The 21126-nt window shown below is 40.9% G+C and overlaps 2 protein-coding genes across 2 annotated transcripts; both read left to right on the top strand.

Annotated features, from left to right (window-relative positions):
- Positions 1 to 7910: 7910 nt before the first annotated feature.
- LOC116223233 lies at positions 7911 to 10724 on the top strand. Its single transcript, XM_031579247.2, has 6 exons — positions 7911 to 7973; positions 8095 to 8191; positions 8428 to 8497; positions 8729 to 10133; positions 10273 to 10342; positions 10476 to 10724. The coding sequence occupies exons 4-6, from the start codon at positions 8964 to 8966 to the stop codon at positions 10619 to 10621; spliced, it is 1386 nt and encodes a 461-aa protein (XP_031435107.1). The 5' UTR covers positions 7911 to 7973; positions 8095 to 8191; positions 8428 to 8497; positions 8729 to 8963; the 3' UTR covers positions 10622 to 10724.
- A 5121-nt stretch (positions 10725 to 15845) lies between these two features.
- Positions 15846 to 18644, top strand: LOC116222910. The gene is made up of 6 exons (XM_031578104.2): positions 15846 to 16747; positions 16870 to 16966; positions 17203 to 17272; positions 17501 to 17627; positions 17751 to 18182; positions 18629 to 18644. The coding sequence occupies exons 1-6, from the start codon at positions 16665 to 16667 to the stop codon at positions 18642 to 18644; spliced, it is 825 nt and encodes a 274-aa protein (XP_031433964.1). The 5' UTR covers positions 15846 to 16664.
- Positions 18645 to 21126: the final 2482 nt, after the last annotated feature.

Genomic DNA, 21126 nt, shown 5'->3' with positions numbered 1-21126 from the left:
TTTACTACTGCACATCTTTCTTAGCTTTAAAATGAACATTGCAAAACAGGTCAAACTTTTTCAACTGATTAAAAGCCTGTATATTTCTCCGGTCACCTAATGAAAACATGTCTCTCTTGTGACCTACTTGTTGTAAGGTCTTAGCTCTGAAGTGCTTGACTACGCCACCTGGGGCCTTTCACACCAAGATATACGGATATGTCTAATTGTACCTTTAACAGAGACAAGCGGGCTCTCACACAGATACGCTCCAGTAATGACAGAGACGTGGTATTTCAATAGAAAAATAAACAATATATATGAACTCCATGAGGAAGAAGACAAGACTGAAGGAGGGAGGGAAACAGGGAGCTAGAGAGAATGGAGAAGGGAGGATGGAGAAATAAACAGTAAAAACTGTAAGGAACTCAGCCCAACTCAACACAGGACTGAGTGGCTTACAGAGTTAGCTCATTTCTAGGTTTCTATGGTCTTCATTAGTACTTAATTAAAAGACAAAACATACTGACTTCAACATTGGGCCACATACCATATGATCATCTCATAAAATATGTGTAGACTTTCACTAAATACCTGAATATTATATCTAATATCAATATAATACAATATGCAGTTGTGGTGAGCAATCAGTGAAAGGGTGGCAGAAAAAATATGAGAGAAAAAAAACAACCAGGGGCCCAAATGCAGCTTCAGCACCCAGTGTAGCTCTCCTTCACTCCCTCTCACGTGCCTCTCTTTGGGTGGGAGAGGTGGGCTCTTCAGGGTCAGGGACCAAACTGTCTTGACAAACCAACTAATTTTATTCCTCAAAACGAATGGTTATACAATACCAGAGTGAGGTTACATAAGGATATTAGGCTGATTTTTTCCCCTGTGTGATCTGTAAGAGGTGACAATAATTTCCCTAAAGAACATCATATTTGTCCACTTTCTAATTTAGCTCAGTGCCCAAGGACGAATGGCCAAGTGTTTGAGTGTTTTGTCTGATAACGGCCTGACACATACCAATAGAACACTGTAGTCAGTGGATTTGGCCGTCGGCTTGCTGTTTTGAAGCTCAGTGTCCCTCCCCCTCTGCCTGCATGCCCTACAAGCAACCCGCCTAGATGTTGTCTTACCTAGGATACATGATTTACAGGCAGGAAGAAACGCCTCATACTACTCACTGGTTAGATGCTGATTACATTTCCTCACTATTGTTTGTGTAAACAATTGCAGATCTACCTATTTCGGTTCTAAAAACAATGAATCTGCCCATAGTGGTAAAACAATTTGGAAAGAAGGATGAAAGCGTTATGGATCAAGGAACAACATCCTCACAAGAATAACAGGTTGGTATTTCCATCATATCATACGTGACTAAACAAACAACCATACCAAAAAAATCACCATATCTCTTGTTTTTCCAACATCCAATTCTAAACGTTTCCTTGTTAAGTCTTTATCTTTGGACAGACTTCCCTCCTATCTGGCATTACATTGCAGCCTCAGATGAACGGAATATGAAGCCCCACCTGTCCTACATTATGGGTGACAGGTTTGTATTTTCCCACAACACTGATGTCCTGGAAAATCTACAATTTCTAAATCTAATCAGTGTCCCTGGACTTTATTTAACCTCAAAACTTCATGAAATTTCTTACATAATGAGTAACTGAGGCATATAAAAGAGGGCGTCTCAGGAGTGAGACTAACAACCTTCTACAACTATACTACTGCAAATACTACTACTGCTACTACAAAACTACTGTGTGTCAGAGAGGGAGTGATGTTAAAGATGAGGGCTGTCATCACACTGCTGGTGCTGCTGCTCTCCATGTGTGGATCTCAGACTCGCAGCACCAAGACTGAAGTTCACACAGAGAGCCAGAGCACTGGGGCTGCTGCAGTCACTACCCAGCTGGATGTCTCTGCTGAGCTCAGGGAACTCAGAGACATGGTGGACAAGCAAGGAACTAAATTGGAGGCTCTGGAAAGGGTGAATTTAGCACAAGATTCAGAGCTGACAGATGTGAAGACCAGACTGGCTGGTGAATCTGAGGAATGATCTGAGGTCATTTACTGAGAGACTGGTAGCCACTGAGACTGACATGGAGCATGTGAAGAAAGACACTGCAGCCCAACCCACAGACCTGACCACTGTGAAGGCTGAAGTGGTTCACCTGAAGATGGAACATCAAGCACAAGACACACAGATGACTACTATGAAGAACAGACTGGCAGCAGGTGAACTTGAAATTGAGGATCTGAAGAAGGAACAAGCAGCTCAAGAGGCAGAACTGGTAGTGCTGAAGACAAGGATGGACACTGGTGAAGCCCAAGTGAAGACCAGACTGGCAGCCACTGAGACTGAAGTAGTGAATCTGGAGAAAGAGCTTACAGAGAACCCCAAGGTGGCATTCACAGTAGGTCTGACTGACTCAGGATACATAGAGTCTGGGAAAAATGATCTGAACTTGGTCTTCACTGAAATCATCACCAGGGTTGGACAGGCCTACAGCACCATTACCGGCTTCTTCACAGCTCCAGTAAAAGGAGTCTACTATTTCAGATTCACAGTCATGGATGTACTAACCTCACGTAGGATGAATATCCAGATGTTTAAGAATCAAGAGAAGGTCTTGTGTATGGCAGATTATGATAACGATAGAAATTACTCCTATCTCTCCAATGGTGTGACTCTGCAGCTGGAGGTGGGAGATAAAGTTAACATGCGACTCCCTGCAGGCTTCAGGCTCTATGATGATTCTAAGAACCATAGCACCTTCAGTGGCTTCCTGCTCTTTCCTCTTTGAAGGGAAAACACTGCTCAACTGCTCATGTTGTCAAATGATAAATAATATGCTTCATGATCATGCTCAAATAAAGCACTTTTAAACTTGAATCCTCCTGTGTCATCATTGGAAATATTGAGCAATGCTTTATCAACACAGGTTAATGCTTATTTTGTCCTGTTTTTAATCAGGACCGTGGTCTTTCAATTTGACAGCATTATTTGTTTGTTTTATTTATCTTCTCTCTTAGACTGCTTGTATAACTTGCTCACTGATGTTTACTCTCTCTCCCTCTCTCTCCTTTCAAAAATGATGAATAATGAGCCGAACAAACATAAGCAAATCAACCATTTTCAAACTGAAATCTTTCTCCATAATCACTGAAAATACTGGAAATACATCATTGAATCAATAATATAGTGAGGTCAAATGTGTAACTAGGGTTAGACAGCTAGAGGACTGGAAGGACCCATTCTCTGAATTTGACAAAACGTGTATTGGATTGGAGTTGCGGACTGCACCTTTAAATCCATGTCCTCCATAGCTGTCGGTGGTCATCACTGTTCACTCTGCAGTTCACTCTTCATTTGTTGTCAGACTTGAGAGTAATTTCCACTTTGTGTAATGCACTTTTATGCAGCATTATAAACACAATTGTTGTATAGTATTGTGCTGCACTAAAATAGTACCGTGCTATCAATCTACTTCCATATGAGCAGGGCATCATGTGAGGCTGTCATGCATGTATAGGGAGAATGGGAAGGTTCAACAGTGTCATTGCGCCATAGTGTCATAGCAACCTACAGACAGAGGTGGCTGATGGGTAAATACAAAGTGACCAGAAAGAGAGGAAGTAAAGACGACTGAAAGAAGAGAGAAGTAGCAAGAGAGGAAGAGAGGAGATGGGAAGATGGGAAACGGAAGAGAGAAGATTCAATTCAATTCAAGAGAAGGAGAAGAGAGAATCAGGAGCAAGCAGATGGATTCATCATGTATCAGAGGATGAAGTAGAAGGAGGGGGAGAAAAATCAGAAGAAGGTGAAAGAGATCAGACAATGGAGAATGGGAGAGACAAAAGAAGAGAGGAGGAAAGAGGAGAACAAAACAGATGACAAAAGAGGAGGAGAGAAGAGGGGAAAAGACACCTGCTCACCTGACACCTAGTTTTTCTTCTGACTGGAAATATTGTTGAATATGGTTGAATATTGATGTATTTTCTTCTTACTGGAAAAATATGTTTTCATGTCTAGAATGAGTTTATTTGCATTAAAAAAAAAGCTGTAAAGTACCTTAAATGATGACCTCACACTAGCTACTGATTACTCAGAGCAGATAATAGTCACACATACAACAAAGTCCAGAGTTCATATTCAGAGTTGGACTGAAATGCACTCATTACAGCAGGTCAAACGCCTCCATGAGTGTTATGAAGTATTTATGGGTGTTACTGTACTCTTGACAGACGTATGATATATTGGTAGCCAAGGAGCCACATTTAGTCTGTAAGTCTCAACGCATCTATTCAATTTGATCTATTTATATTGGGCCGTTATCAATTGACATTGTCTCATACCGGGCACATTTAGGAGAAAGGTCTATGCACCCTTGTGAGAACACAAGAGAGGAGGTCTCTGAGAACGTGAGTCAGTGTGTGTGACAAGATCCCACAGATAACTTTCAAAGTGTTGAAGATGTACAAGAAAGACAAGATCCCACAGATAACTTTCAAAGTGTTGAAGATGTACAAGAAAGACAAGATCCCACAGATAACTTTCACAGGGTTGAAGATGTACAAGAAAGACAAGATCCCACAGATAACCTTCACAGGGTTGAAGATGTACAAGAAAGACAGGGAATTAATTCGGGGTTACATGGGAACACAGTAGATTTGGAGATCATCACTCTCCATCCATTTCCCTCCCTCACTTTCTCTCTCTCTCACACACACACACACACACACAGTTTGTCTTCACCCCCATACACAGACATAAGGCATAATCATCGTGTTCTTCACCCTTTCATCCCATTAGGAGTAATATGGAGGGGCAGGAGCCTCCATGCAACAGCTGCAGTGGCTGGACTTCAGGTCTTCATCCTGCCTTTACCTCGCACACACACACACAAACACACACACACACACACACACACACACACACACACACACACACACACACACACACACACACACACACAAACACACACACACAAATGCACACAGACAAACACATGCATGCATGCACAAACACACATGCACACAATCACACACACACAGAGAGAGTGGGAGAGGTTGTTGTATATCTACATTCGCTGTCCTGTACTTTACACCTTAGCTCCATCATGCATAGGCATAGGTGTTCTGTCTTTTGTGTTTACAAATAGGCCTGTCCAGAAAAGAATATCCAGAAAACCAGCAAAGACTGCAGTGGGTTTGGTCCTGGGTTTGCACGGGTCTATGCCAGATCAATGCCACATACGCCAGATGCTCAGTTGCATGTGTGCTTTAGATATCTTAGCAGATGTTCTAAGCCTGGTTGTCAGAAAAGATCCTGGCAGAGCCTGATGATGCAAGACCAGAGGAGAAGTGCACACAGAGTTGATGAACTCAGCTTTAGAACTCAACTGCATTGACTTGGATCTGGATGGACATGGTATCCAGTGTGTAGTGATTGGCGTAATAGTTATGACAACTCTCCTAAAACTATAACTATTGATCAACTATATCAAAGTAACCAGTTTCAGAGTGCACTATCATTATGTGACAGTGACGGTAAAACCATTGCTAGCAACTCCACCACTACCATTTCAATGGCAAGTCAGATAAGTGATGAATTTCACAAGTTCAACCTAGCAAACAAACTGAAGGTGACTTGCTTGCCTGGCCAGGCCTTTTTCTCTGTATGTCCTTGTGAAGTTTGTATTTCTTTGTCAATGATTTGTCCAACAAAATCTAATTAACCTTTGTCTTCTGTCTTCTCCTGTCTTTCAAACACTAACACTTGTGGCCCATACTGTGACCAAACAGCTTTTGGATGTTTTGAACCTCAGCACAACCCTCCCTCTAGTGTTCTCCCCAAACACACACGTGCTGTTGCCTTAGCTAGGACACAAGACTGACAGGTGACAGGTAGACAAGTCTCCAAACACCACTGCTTATTGATTGCATTTAATCATTCTGTTATTTTTGTGCACTCTTACAGACCTGACCTTTTTGGCTTCTAAAATCCACGTCCTTACAATGACCTCTGACCCCATATTTGATACCTCGTTGTCTGAGCCTGAATCTGTAATTGTGTAATTTGGGGATGTAACATCTGTATCTGTAATACATCGTAATACATCGTATCAGTAAGACACCGTCTTGTCTTACTGTTAGTCCTATGGGTGTACAAAATACACCCCTGCAGCTCTTATCTTCGAATGTGGACCTAGTGTTCGGTCCTAACCGGAACTGGAGTCCCGAGCTATAGTCACTGCGTAGCCCTGGGTATCTTTGCCCTGAACCGAAATGTTTATAATAAAACAACAGACAGACTTTGTAATACTTGGAACTTGGAGTACAGCATCCAAAGGAGGGGGGAATAGCGCTACACAGTGCACAAAGTTGGAGGATGCGCGCACCCAGATGAAAAGCTCTGGTTTAAAACATCTAGCCTACTTGGCTATTTCAAGAAGAAATCATTGAAGGTGGGTGTGTAGCCTAAATTTGGGTATGTACCAGTTTATTGAGTTGTGTTCCATGTTCAATGTATCAAATTAAAAATGTTGACTAACGTGACTAACAAAAGACAAGTCAAGCTAGATAACCCTTAAAATAACAATTAGCCTACTACTGAGAACTGAGAGCAGACAAGTCTTTCAAGTGAAGGTCTCTCTCTCTCTCTCTCTCTCTCTCTCTCTCTCTCTCTCTCTCTCTCTCAGTTCAATTACGTTCAAAAAGACTTGCTGTATTGACATGACCATATGAAAGACTATTGCCAAAGTAAATTTAAGGAATAAAACACAAACAAGACTACGTATAAAGGGATTAAAAAAAAGAATACAGAATTGTTTTCTCTTTTGTCATGCATTTAATCTTAATATTTTGGTAACTCCCCAATCTACCAATGCCAATATCCCTTCAAACAAGAAAAGAAAAGACAAGCCCCAGGCAAACTTGAACTAGCCCCTGATCTTTACGATAGTTAAAAAACACCACTGATGTCGACCATATCTTAACAGTTGCAGTGAGTTCTGCTGTTGAAAGGGGATGATGACCTGGGCCTCTGATCTGAAAGAGTTCCATCACAGTGGACATTTGCTACAACCAAAACCACTACATTAACGATATGGAGATGTCATTTATTTCCCAAGCATCTCTGGTAATTTCCCTTTAGCAGCTACGAACACCGTAGAAATAGCTAACTTTATTAGGACTGTTAGCCAAACGTGATAACGGTTTAAAACAGCCTTGCCTAGTTTTGTGCTAATACCTAAGACCGAAATAAAATAAAATGATTGGTTCAATATGTTGGCAATAATATTGAAGTATATGACTCCAGATAGAGGGTGGAAACCGTACATATTTTAACCAAATAATGTAAGCACACAGTTAAAAACAATTGTTTCATGACATGCGTCAGACCAAAAAGGACTCCCGAAATTAGCTAACGTAATTGATGTGACGTGAGGTTTGAATTGCCATGGAGATTCTTACGCGTTACAGCGATACATTCCAGTCAAAGTAGAATGTTCAATACTTCTATGTTCGATTTACATTCACTTTGATTTTACACTGCGATCGTTACTACACGGTGAGTGCTGTACTCCACAAAAAAATGATAATTTACATCAATTAATATAGATATTTTGGTTAACCTCAATTTTTAAACATTTCAGCATTCAGAATACGATTTAAAATTAAGTATTGACATAATTTTAACTATGAACTGCCTCATTATGAGAACTTATACGTTTTCTATCTCTGCATGTTAGCCTACAGACTGTAATATTATTTCAAGTCTTTTTATGTCACCTTGTTTCAAGGAACAAAAAAAAAGTGTATTGGTGTCAAGGTCAAAATCAGCTATTTTTGTAACCAAGGGTGCTTGTACCTTCTAGCTACCATTTTTACAAAGCTATGAATCATCAAACTGCATTCAACACCATGATCATTCATCATGACAATATTGTCAGTCATGGACCAACCACTGGGATATTTCGGTAACCACAAATTATTATTCTCCTAATTCTCAACTATATTATTCACTTAATGTATTATTATTTTTTTCAATCCTTCCATTATGTGCATTACATCTAATGTCATAACTTTTTACCCTCACAGGGACCCACCTCTGTCTTCAGAGATGCAGGTTGAGACTGGTCAGTCTCCAGTGTCTCTTCACAGTGGTTTCTTGGAGACCAGTTATCAAGACCTTCAGGTATGCTAACTGCATTACCAATTCAACATCCTGATAACTTTTAGTTGACATACACAGCAAAAGACATCCAAGCCAGTATCAGTTTGACTGAGAGCTCAATAAACTGAAAAAAAAATTGAGGAATTGAGGTAGCAGTGCACTTTGTATTATGTGTTGCCAGATAAGGAGTATGTGCGGACTCTTTCAGCTTTGTCAATCAGTATTCATATTTTCACTGTATGTATTTCTTGCAACAGACTGGATCTGAGGTTGACTTGGTTCATCCAGGTTTGGTGGAAGCCAGGCCTCATTCCTTTAATGAATCAGGTCAGTGCAATGACATTCACAACAACTACAAATATCAACATCCAGATGTGGTCAGAATATAAGTCTTTGATGTACATTGATGTGTCTTGTAGCCCAGTGTGGAAAGTATAGCATTAATGACTTACATCAATTTTAATCTTTATTAAGTCCTGATAATGATCGCTATTCACCACTCTTCAGGAATGTGTAACTACGTATATATCCATATCTCAATATCATATGTCCCCTTAGGCACTAGTAAGCCAGAAGTCAGCCTGGACCAGTCCAGGGATCAATTCATTCAGGGAATGACAAAGTCCAACGACTCTTCCCCCATGGACACTGAATCCATTGTTGCCGTCCAAAACCTTATGAATGAGTAAGTATCAATGCTCACACAAATATTCACCATCTCAAATTCCTCCCATCCTCATACATACAGTACCTACTTACCTGTCTGCCCTAATTGGACAAAATCTAATATAGGATGTACATGTTTTTTTGCAGCGACTTTTCCAGCAACCACACTGGTTCCATCAAGAGGCTTGCTGTAGTGCAGCATTTCCTCACAACTTGTCAGCGGTTGAGGGACCTCTGTAATGGATGCTCAGGTTTCAGAGTGTCATTCTTTGGCCGTCAACCTGAGTTGTCCTCTGCCAGGGTCGCAGTTTCCAGTGGTGTTCAAAGTTGTGGCAACATCAAGGATACAGGCACCTCAGGGTGTGCTGATCTGACCACAGCCATTGATGCCATGGAGACTGTAATGGGAAGGATGGTCCTGAATTTAGATGATGCTGCCGCTATCAGGATGAAGATGGAGCAACTTCTGTCCAGTGGAACTTTGAGGCCACTGACAGACATGCTGGTGAATCGCCTTCGACACATCATTCCAGAGTATGACTGCCCTCAAGAGAAGTTTGTGTATGCCATAGTGGAGAGGTCTTTGAAGACTTTCCTTGGCCAACTGCTGGATGGCGTTGTTGCAGAGTTAAATGGTGCTCCTGAGGAGGGCACTCCCTCTTCATCAACATCCATTTCTAATACTGAGATCCACAGTGGAGACTTAAGTCTTTTGACCACCGCGATGACACAGTATATCATGAACAATGTGTCTGGCCGGCCAAGGGACTGCTCAGGCGACTATCCACCCACCAGGGACTTTTCATCCAGGATCAGTGGAACAAGTGATCAAGATTCTGTGGAGAACTGCAAAGTCACTGCCTGCACAGAGTGCCCTGAGGGAAAGGATTACTTTTCCCTAGTCAGTATAGTGTTGGTACAGCTGATGAGAAAGATTGAACCCACCATCGAGCACATGGCTGATTTCACAGCCTTCCACAGTGACCTCACTGAAAGGATCCTCTCAGAGTTTTGCTCTACATCAGGCCTTTCAAGAGATAAGGCAAATCCAGCTGTCAGGATTCAGAAGATGTGCAATAATATCTACAACGAACTTCTAAAGAGCTTTCGCACCAAAGCTATGGTCAGTGGGCTTTTGGCCTATCGGCAGCCTGTGTTGAGCACAGTCCTGACCAAGTGTTTGGTGAAAGAGCTTCTCCGGGTGAGCCAGGAGGAGGTGGGTGCTGAGAGGACGGAAGGAGCCCAGAGGTTCAGCTTCCTCCACAGACTCAAAGCCTTCAAGACTCTCATCCTCAAGGTGCAATAGTTTAAATATTTCGTGACACTAACAGATGTTAATATATCTAAAATATTCTTCATAAAATATTTTCTCTATGTATCTTACGTGTAATTTTGGTGACTAATAGTAATGTAATCAATACTTAATCTCAATACAGAGTAACAGCAGAGTTCAGCCCATGTCCTCAGAAGTCACAGATGCTGAGACTTCCTCTGGTGAAAATGAGGGTAAGTGTTCTAGAAGATTTTCCAGTCAACGATAATTTCAGTCACGGAAATACATACTTATTCATAACATAGCCGATTGACTGAAGAATAGTAGAGTAATGAAATGTCCTGTTCCTCCTCCTTGGAACTACAGGTCAAACTTCCTCAGCGACACCAGAGGAAAATCCCCCTGCATCCTCCTCATGTGACGGAGAATCCCACAACCCAAACCTTTTCTCAAAGATGCTGAAGACCATCACCACAGTCCTGCAGTCCCGTGGGACTTCCACAACACCATAGAGTAGCCTACATCAGGATTTAGGCTGGACATATCATGACAGGATCATAGATCTCTTATCAGGTCACATGGCCAAAAAAAAAAAGAAAGGCCCCAATTATTATTATCATTATGGATCTGTTATCCAGTCACATTGCCGGAAAAAAAGGCCCCAATTATTATTATTATTATTATTATCATTATAATTATTATTGCTGTTGTATTAAATAAATCAATATCTATTTTTGTATTGCTACATCATGTTGTGTTTTGATGTCACATCTTCCACTCATTATAATACCATAAGATACAGCACAATGAGTTGCTTTAAGATTGTGGCCACAGCAGGTTTAGATGAGCCATTAGATGCTCTCCATAAGTACTTGGACTTTCCACATGAAACTTTGCATGATTGTAGCCCCACATAGGATTGGCATTTCTCCCAAGCATACCTCATAGAACAATTCATTTTGGCATTTAAAGCAACACTGCAAAAATGTGTCACTTTTTAAGGTAGGTTTTTTATGAGCAACGCTTCAAATTCATTTTGGCGGAATGCAGTCACGTGAGGGACAGAAAAACACACCTGTCATTCCCACTAGCCATCCAGGCACTACATATTTTTGTGGTGTGGGCACGCAACATTTTTATAAAAGCTTTTACAGTTCAACATTGCCGAACTACATCCCCAAAAGACACCAGTTAGCATGTAAGCAAGCGTGCTGGGCTGCTCACACCGCACACACTCTCAGATCCTTTAGCGTCCCTTAGGAATGCAGTTGTCCCTATCTACGGCCCTACCCCCTGGTGGCACACAACCAGCTAGAGGTTTCATTTTCATTCCCTGTATCACATGAGTCACACCTCCCACTCTCAGACCCTGTAGTGTCCCTGACAATGTCATTTTTCCAGTCTTTGGTAAAACACAACGAGGTAGAGGTCTCAAATTCAACAAACAAGTTTATTTTCATCCCCCGTATCACACATGTGCTGTATATTCATTTATGTAAAAAGAACAGATATAACACCTACTAAAGCCTGTCTGACCCATGCAATTCTTAGACACAGTGCTAAGCTTAGACCTCGGGACAGCTTTTCCAATGAGCAGACATTCATAACGCGTATAATATCCAATTATGATGTAAAGTATGGGAACAATGTGAAATCATATCTCTCACACTTTTAGACCCTGTAGGTTTCCTAACATTACAATAAGCTTAAGACAAGGCATCTCTCTTCCTTATATTGATGTCAATACATTCAATGGGCTGTGCTTTCAGTGGTCCCTAAATGATGACTTAACTTTTGTGGGAGTACAAACCAATTGGGGGGTTCCTAGAGATTTTTATAGCATTTAACCCCCCCGTTTTAATGTCGCTCTTGTCTTTACTGAAACTGTATTGTACAATGAGGGTATTTGTTTGGCTAAGACTTAGAGAATCCCCTGGGCTGAAATAATAATAATAATAATAATAATACTTGAGGGGGAGGAGGTTTGAAAGGTAGGAAGGGGCCAGGTTGTTTAGGGCTTTGTATGTGGTGAGTAATATTTTAGTGGAAGTTGCGTAGGACCGGGGTGATGTGTTCATAGCGTCGGGTGGAGGTGAGCAGCGGCAGAGTTCTGAACGTTTATTGAGGATTGTGTTGGGAGAGCCATAGAGGATGCTGTTGCAGTAGTCGAGTCTGGAGGTTATGAGGGCATGGATGAGAATTTCGGTGGTGGCAGAGGACAGGGAGGGCCGGAGGCATGCAATGGTCCTGAGGTGAAAGAAGGCAGTTTTGGTGATGTGGTTGGCGTGGGGTAGGAAAGAAAGGGTGGGGTTGAGGATGATACCGAGGTTGCAGACCTGGGTGGAGGGGGCCATCAATGATGAGAGAGAAGGTCTGGGCTGAGTGGGTGAGGGAGTTAGGGCCGATGATGGGTATTTCAGATTTATTGCAGTTGAGTTTGAGAAAGTTCTGTTGCATCTATGATTTTATATCAGTGAGACAGGTGGTGAGAGTGGAGTGGGTGACTGAGGTGATGGTCTTGGAGGATAAGTAGAGTTGGGTGTCATCAGCGTAGCAGTGGAAATCGAAATTGTGGCGACGGATGATTTGTCCAAGTGGAAGGATGTAAATGATGAAGAGGAGGGGACCAAGCTTGGGGAACACCGTGGGTGACTGGGGAGGTGGAGGATTTACAGTTGTTTATGGAAATGAAGAGAGAGATATGAGGTGAACCAGGAGAGGGCAGTGCCAGTTATACCAAGGGAGTGCTGGAGACGTGAGAGGAGGATGGAGTGGTTGATGGTGTCGAAGGCGGCGCTGAGGTCAAGGAGGATGAGGATGGTGAGGAAGCCAGAGTCAACAGAGAGAAGTATGTCATTTGTGATTTTCAGTAGGGCGGTTTCTGTGCTGTGTTTTGAACGGAAGGCGGATTGGAAGGGTTCGTGGAGATTATGGAGGTTGAGGTGGGACTTGAGTTGTGATGCAACAGCTCTCTCAAGGACTTTTGCCAGGTAGGGGAGGTTGGAGATGGGCCAGTAGTTGATCACATTTAAGAACTGCTGTTTAATGTTCAAAATCCGGTTTAACCTGCCCCCCCTCCCACCACTATGCAGCCTAGTCAAGTTTAGAACAGCAGCAACCAGTGCTACTCGAGGGGCAGCAAGAGGAGACTGTGATATTCCTTTAAAAAAAAGTGTATTTGGACAGTCGGTTTTCTCAGTTAGGTCAGCCCGGGAATGGAACCATCTCCCACAGAACATTAGAGAATCAACCTCATTCAACTGCTTTAAAAGAAATCTCAAAGCATGGTTGATAAATAACCAAAAATGTGATCATTAGTGGGTAAGCAGTAGAACTTGTATATTGGGATTTAATATCATTTTATTTTATTTTATTTTATTTTATTTTGTTTTGTTTTGTTTTGTTTTGTTTTGTTTTATTTTAATTTATTTTATTTTATTTATTTTATTTATTTTATTTATTTTATTTATTTTATTTATTTTATTTATTTTATTTATTTTATTTTATTTTATTTTATTTATCTTATTTTATTTTATTTTTGATTTATTGTCTGATTTTTGTTTGATATATACGTTAATGCCTTTTTTTAAGGTTGTATAGCCTTTTTCACTCTGGCAGGGGGACTGCCAATGGAAACTAGCCTTTTGGCTATAATTGGGTGCATTTACATCTTAATGTTCATGAATGTACACTGTCCCTCTTGATCAAATAAACAAACTGATTGATTGATTGATTGATTGATTGATTGATTACATTCACAAGCCTGCAGTATGATCAGAGAAGGCCTTGGCTGATAACATTTCCGAAAGATTACTCCTGCCTCGTATTAATAGAACCGTCGGATTAGCTGATCGTGCTGATGTGACTGTCAATCCAAATGAGAATTTCTATTCGTTGACACTACTGAGGACAAAGTGAAGGCTTTGGAGGACAGAGGTCAGGGGTCAGACTCGTGCTTCACAGAGAACAACAAGTGAACGACATGTGGGATGAAATTCGTTCTCTCCATTTACTGCTCCCACACTATTACACCACATGTAATGTAAATGGGTGGGAATCGTTCAGGAAAACGGGCAGGTGCAGACAGATACTTAACAGCAAACTAAAATATTATTTATCACAGCATTATATTTTCTTCAATTTGACCTTCAGAGAGGATTTATCAGGCTCTGACAGTCAGCAATTGGGATTTGCACATTATATTTTACATGCCACGTACCTACCACAGTTAGCTGTCCTTTTTCCCCCTTTAAATACACATAAACAAACTTGGATAAATGTTTAGGTTAGAGCAGAATATTCTGATTGGCTCAACTTTGAAATGCTTTTACCTTTCGATTGGAAAAGCATAGTGACGAAAAACATAGTATAAAAAGTAAGTGCACTTGTTTTTTGACTGAGTTGCTCCATGGACCACCACTCGAATTGAATGAAAGTCTGTACGATTGAATAAACTTCAGCTCATCGCATTCGGTCATCCGACTCTCATTGAAGTATCAACTCTAAGATTTGAAGAGATTGTTTCGCTACAACAATAGATAAATTACATTATTTTAAATGAATTAAAACGTTTAGTATTGTTAAATTTGAGCCTGTCAAGCATTTTAACCCATGGCAGGGGAGGTCTGTGGAATCCAATTTAGCCTATACACTACGATATATATGGTTATGTGTTTATTGAAGAAGGGAATGTACATTTGTAATGAACTTGTTGTTTTGTAAGAACCAAGGTCTCCCTCTGTTGCTCTTGAAAAGGATTCCATCTGTACCCACATGCTCAGAATCAAAGTGTGCTGAATAAATAGTCAAACTGGAAAATAGAAGAAAATACTCTGCTCTGCTTTCAGAAAGTAATTCAAAGTCCAATCTTTTTAATTTCAGGAGAGAAAGTTATTTGAATGTTGTGCAACAATCTTGAAATGTTGTCTTTATGGCAGTTGTTTCTCCCTCTTTGAAAGTGAGAGCTAATAAAAACATTCCTTCATCTGTTCATTTGCAGTCTCAAGGTCATAGAGACTGATGCCATTTTGTGAATACCTCAAACGTATTTGAAATGTTCCAGAGGGGCAAGCTTTGTCAGAGTTTACACTACTTTAGTCTGCAAGTAAATCTAGGCAGGTGGTCCAACCAATTGAACCAATATGAATGAATAAATACTTGTATTTCTATGCTGTCTTCCATGTTAGCATCATGTGTTTCCTTATCCTCCCTTATCTCTTAACAGTCTCCTCTGAGCTACACTTCCTTTGCATTTTCTTAACTTCAACATGACATGGATGCAGCTCTTGATTACATGAGGCATATGCAGGGGTTGGGGAGTAAGTTACATGTAACGGAGTTACATGATTAAATTACAGACGAAATGTAATTGTATCGACAGATACTGAAAAGAAATGTAATTAAATGAGTTACTAATCAAAATGTTGGTGATTACAAAGGGATTATATCCAAATATAATATTTTTTAAGGAAAAAAACACAAAAGAGACTATATAGGGATAAAAAAAGAACAACAAAATAGTTTTCTCTTTTGTCATGTAATCTTTTTTAATATTTTGGTACCTCCCCAATTTACCAATGCCAATGTCCCTTAAAAGAGAAAAGAAAAGACAAACCCCAGGCAAACTTGAATTAGCCCCTGATCTTTTCAATAGCTAGAAACGCCGCTGATGTCGACCATATCATAACTGTTGAAAGGGGATGATGACCTGGGCCTCTGATTGGAAAGAGTTCCATCACAGTGGACATTTGCAACAACCAAAATCACTACATTAACGATATGGAGATGTAATTTATTTCCCAAGCATCTCTGGTAATTTCCCTTTAGCAGCTACGAACACCGTAGAAATAGCTAACTTTATTAGGACTGTTAACCAAACATGATAACGGTTTAAAACAGCCTTGCCTAGTTTTGTGCTAATACCTAAGACCGAAATAAAATGATTGGTTCAATGTGTTGGCAATAATATTGAGGTATATGACTCCAGATAGAGGGTGGAAACCGTACATATTTTAACCAAATAATTTAAGCACACAGTTAAAAACAATTGTTTCATGACATGCGTCAGACCAAAAAGGACTCCCGAAATTAGCTAACGTAATTGATGTGACGTGAGGTTTGAATTGCCATGGAGATTCTTACGCGTTACAGCGATACATTCCAGTCAAAGTAGAATGTTCAATACTTCTATGTTCGATTTACATTCACTTTGATTTTACACTGCGATCGTTACTACACGGTGAGTGCTGTACTCCACAAAAAATATGTAATTTACATCAATTAATATAGATATTTTGGTTAACCTCAATTTTTAAACATTTCAGCATTCAGAATACGATTTAAAATGAAGTATTAACATAGTTTTAACCATGAACTGCCTCATTATGATAACGTATACGTTTTCTATCTCTGCATGTTAGCCTACAGACTGTAGTCTTTTTATGTCACCTTGTTTCAAGGAAGAAAAAAAGTGTACGGTATTGGTGTCAAGGTCAAAATCAGCTATTTTTGTAACCAAGGGTGCTTGTACCTTCTAGCTACCATTTTTACAAAGCTATGAATCATCAAACTGCATTCAACACCATCATCATTCATCATGACAATATTGTCAGTCATGGACCAACCACTGGGATATTTCGGTAACCACAAATTATTATTCTCCTAATTCTCAACTATATTATTCACTTAATGTATTATTATTTTTTTCAATCCTTTCATTATGTGCATTATATCTAATGTCATATCTTTTTTTCCATCACAGGGACCCACCTCTGTCTTCAGAGATGCAGGTTGAGACTGGTCAGTCTCCAGTGTCTCTTCACAGTGGTTTCTTGGAGACCAGTTATCAAGACCTTCAGGTATGCTAACTGCATTACCAGGTCAACATCCTGATAACTTTTAGTTGACATACACAGCAAAAGACATCCAAGCCAGTATCAGTTTGACTGAGAGCTCAATAAACTGAAAAAAAAATTGAGGAATTGAGGTAGCAGTGCACTTTGTATTATGTGTTGCCAGATAAGGAGTATTTCCTGACTCTTTCAGCTTTGTCAATCAGTATTCATATTTTCACTGTATGTATTTCTTGCAACAGACTGGATCTGAGGTTGACTTGGTTCATCCAGGTTTGGTGGAAGCCAGGCCTCATTCCTTTAATGAATCAGGTCAGTGCAATGACATTCACAACAACTACAAATATCAACATCCAGATGTGGAGTCAGAATATAAGTCTTTGATGTACATTGATGTGTCTTGTAGCCCAGTGTGGAAAGCATTAATGACTAACGTCAGTTTCATCTTTATTAAGTCATAATGATCGCTATTCACCACTCTTCAGGAATGGTGACATGTGTAACTATATATCCATATCTCAATATCATACGTCCTCTTAGGCACTAGTAAGCCAGAAGTCAGCCTGGACCAGTCCAGGGATCAATTCATTCAGGGAATGACAAAGTCCAAAGACTCTTCCCCCACGGACACTGAATCCATTGTTGCCGTCCAAAACCTTATGAATGAGTAAGTATCAATGCTCACACAAATATTCACCATCTCAAATTCCTCCCATCCTCATACATACCTACTTACCTGTCTGCCCTAATCGGACAAAATCTAATATAGGATGTACATCTTTTTTTGTAGCGACTTTTCCAGCAACCACACTGGTTCCATTAAGAGGCTTGCTGTAGTGCAGCATTTCCTCACAACTTGTCAGCGGTTGAGGGACCTCTGTAATGGATGCTCAGGTTTCAGAGTGTCATTCTTTGGCCGTCAACCTGAGTTGTCCTCTGCCAGGGTCGCAGTTTCCAGTGGTGTTCAAAGTTGTGGCAACATCAAGGATACAGGCACCTCAGGGTGTGCTGATCTGACCACAGCCATTGATGCCATGGACACTGTAATGGGAAGGATGGTCCTGAATTTAGATGATGCTGCCGCTATCAGGATGAAGATGGAGCAACTTCTGTCCAGTGGAACTTTGAGGCCACTGACAGACATGCTGGTGAATCGCCTTCGACACATCATTCCAGAGTATGACTGCCCTCAAGAGAAGTTTGTGTATGCCATAGTGGAGAGGTCTTTGAAGACTTTCCTTGGCCAACTGCTGGATGGCGTTGTTGCAGAGTTAAATGGTGCTCCTGAGGAGGGCATTCCCTCTTCATCAACATCCATTTCTAATACTGAGATCCACAGTGGAGACTTAAGTCTTTTGACCACCGCGATGACACAGTATATCATGAACAATGTGTCTGGCCGGCCAAGGGACTGCTCAGGCGACTATCCACCCACCAGGGACTTTTCATCCAGGATCAGTGGAACAAGTGATCAAGATTCTGTGGAGAACTGCAAAGTCACTGCCTGCACAGAGTGCCCTGAGGGAAAGGATTACTTTTCCCTAGTCAGTATAGTGTTGGTACAGCTGATGAGAAAGATTGAACCCACCATCGAGCACATGGCTGATTTCACAGCCTTCCACAGTGACCTCACTGAAAGGATCCTCTCAGAGTTTTGCTCTACATCAGGCCTTTCAAGAGATAAGTCAAATCCAGCTGTCAGGATTCAGAAGATGTGCAATGATATCTACAACGAACTTCTAAAGAGCTTTCGCACCAAAGCTATGGTCAGTGGGCTTTTGGCCTATCGGCAGCCTGTGTTGAGCACAGTCCTGACCAAGTGTTTGGTGAAAGAGCTTCTCCGGGTGAGCCAGGAGGAGGTGGGTGCTGAGAGGACGGAAGGAGCCCAGAGGTTCAGCTTCCTCCACAGACTCAAAGCCTTCAAGACTCTCATCCTCAAGGTGCAATAGTTTATATATTTCATGACAGTAACAGATGTTAATATATCTCAAATATTCTTCATAAAATATTTTCTCTATGTATCTTACGTGTAATTTTGGTGACTAATAGTAATGTAATCAATACTTAATCTCAATACAGAGTAACAGCAGAGTTCAGCCCATGTCCTCAGAAGTCACAGATGCTGAGACTTCCTCTGATGAAAATGAGGGTAAGTGTTCTAGAAGATTTTCCAGTCAACGATAATTTCACTCACGGAAATACATACTGATTTATTACATAGCCGATTGACTGAAGAATAGTAGAGTAATGAAATGTCCTGTTCCTCCTCCTTGGAACTACAGGTCAAACTTCCACAGCGACACCAGAGGAAAATCCCCCTGCGTCCTCCTCATGTGACGGAGAATCCCACAACCCAAACCTTTTCTCAAAGATGCTGAAGACCATCACCACAGTCCTGCAGTCCCGTGGGACTTCCACAACACCATAGAGTAGCCTACATCAGGATTTAGGCTGGACATATCATGACAGGATTATAGATCTGTTATCAGGTCACATGGCCAAAAAAAAAAGGAAAGGCCCCAATTATTATTATCATTATGGATCTGTTATCAGGTCATATGGCCAAAACAAAAAAATGGCCCCAATTATTATTATTATTATTATTATTATCATTCTTGTCATTATAATTATTATTGCTGTTGTATTAATAATAAATCAATATCTATTTTTGTATTGCTACATCATGTTGTGTTTTGATGTCACATCCTCCACTCATTATAATACCATAAGATACAGCACAATGAGTTGCTTTAAGATTGTGGCCACAGCAGGTTTAGATGAGCTATTCGATGCTCTCTATAAGTACTCACCTCCCTTGGACTTTCCACATGAAACTTTGCATGATTGTAGCCCCACATAGGATTGGCATTTCTCCCAATCATACCTCATAGAACAATTCATTTTGGCATTTAAAGCAACACTGCAAAAATGTGTCTCTTTTTAAGGTAGGTTTTTTATGAGCAACGCATCATCTTCAAATTCATTTTGGCGGAATGCAGTCACGTGAGGGACAGAAAAACACACCTGTCATTCCCACTAGCCATCCAGGCACTACATATTTCTGTGGTTTGGGTCAGAACACCCCGCAACATTTTTATAAAAGCTTTCACAGCACAACATTGCCGAACTACATCCCCAAAAGACACCAGTTAGCATGTAAGCAAGCGTGCTTGGCTGTTCATACCGCACACACTCTCAGATCCTTTAGCGTACCCTAGGAATGCAGTTGTCTTTATCTACGGCCCTACCCCCTGGTCGCACACAACCAGCTAGAGGTTTCATTTTCATTCCCCGTATCACATGAGTCACACCTCCCACTCTCAGACCCTGTATTGTCCCTGACAATGTCATTTTTCCAGTCTTTGGTCAAACACAACGAGGTAGAGGTCTCAAATTCAACAAACACGTTTATTTTCATCCCCCGTATCACACCTGTGCTGTATATTCATTTATGTAAAAAGAACAGATATAACACCTACTAAGGCCTGTCTGACCCGTGCAATTCTTAGACACAGTGCTAAGCTTAGACCTCGGGACAGCTTTTCCAATGAGCAGACATTCATAACGCGTATAATATCCAATTATGATGTAAAGTATGGGAACAATGTGAAATCATATCTCTCACACTTTTAGACCCTGTAGGTTTCCTAACATTACAATAAGCTTAAGACAAGGCATCTCTCTTCCTTATATTGATGCCAATACATTCAATGGGCTGTGCTTTCAGTGGTCCCTAAATGATGACTTAACTTTTGTGCGAGTACAAACCAATTGGGGGGTTCCTAGAGACTTTTATAGCATTTAACCCCCCCGTTTTAATGTCGCTCTTGTCTTTACTGAAACTGTATTGTACAATGAGGGTATTTGTTTGGCTAAGACTTAGAGAATCCCCTGGGCTGAAATAATAATAATAATAATAATACTTGAGGGGGAGGAGGTTTGAAAGGTAGGAAGGGGCCAGGTTGTTTAGGGCTTTGTATGTGGTGAGTAATATTTTAGTGGAAGTTGCGTAGGACCGGGGTGATGTGTTCATAGCGTCGGGTGGAGGTGAGCAGCGGCAGAGTTCTGAACGTTTATTGAGGATTGTGTTGGGAGAGCCATAGAGGATGCTGTTGCAGTAGTCGAGTCTGGAGGTTATGAGGGCATGGATGAGAATTTCGGTGGTG

This window comes from Clupea harengus, chromosome 2 (assembly GCF_900700415.2).
Source record: "Clupea harengus chromosome 2, Ch_v2.0.2, whole genome shotgun sequence".
NCBI classification, from domain to species: domain Eukaryota; kingdom Metazoa; phylum Chordata; class Actinopteri; order Clupeiformes; family Clupeidae; genus Clupea; species Clupea harengus.
Note: the sequence above shows the minus strand (reverse complement) of the source record. Positions and strands in the feature narration are given on the sequence as shown.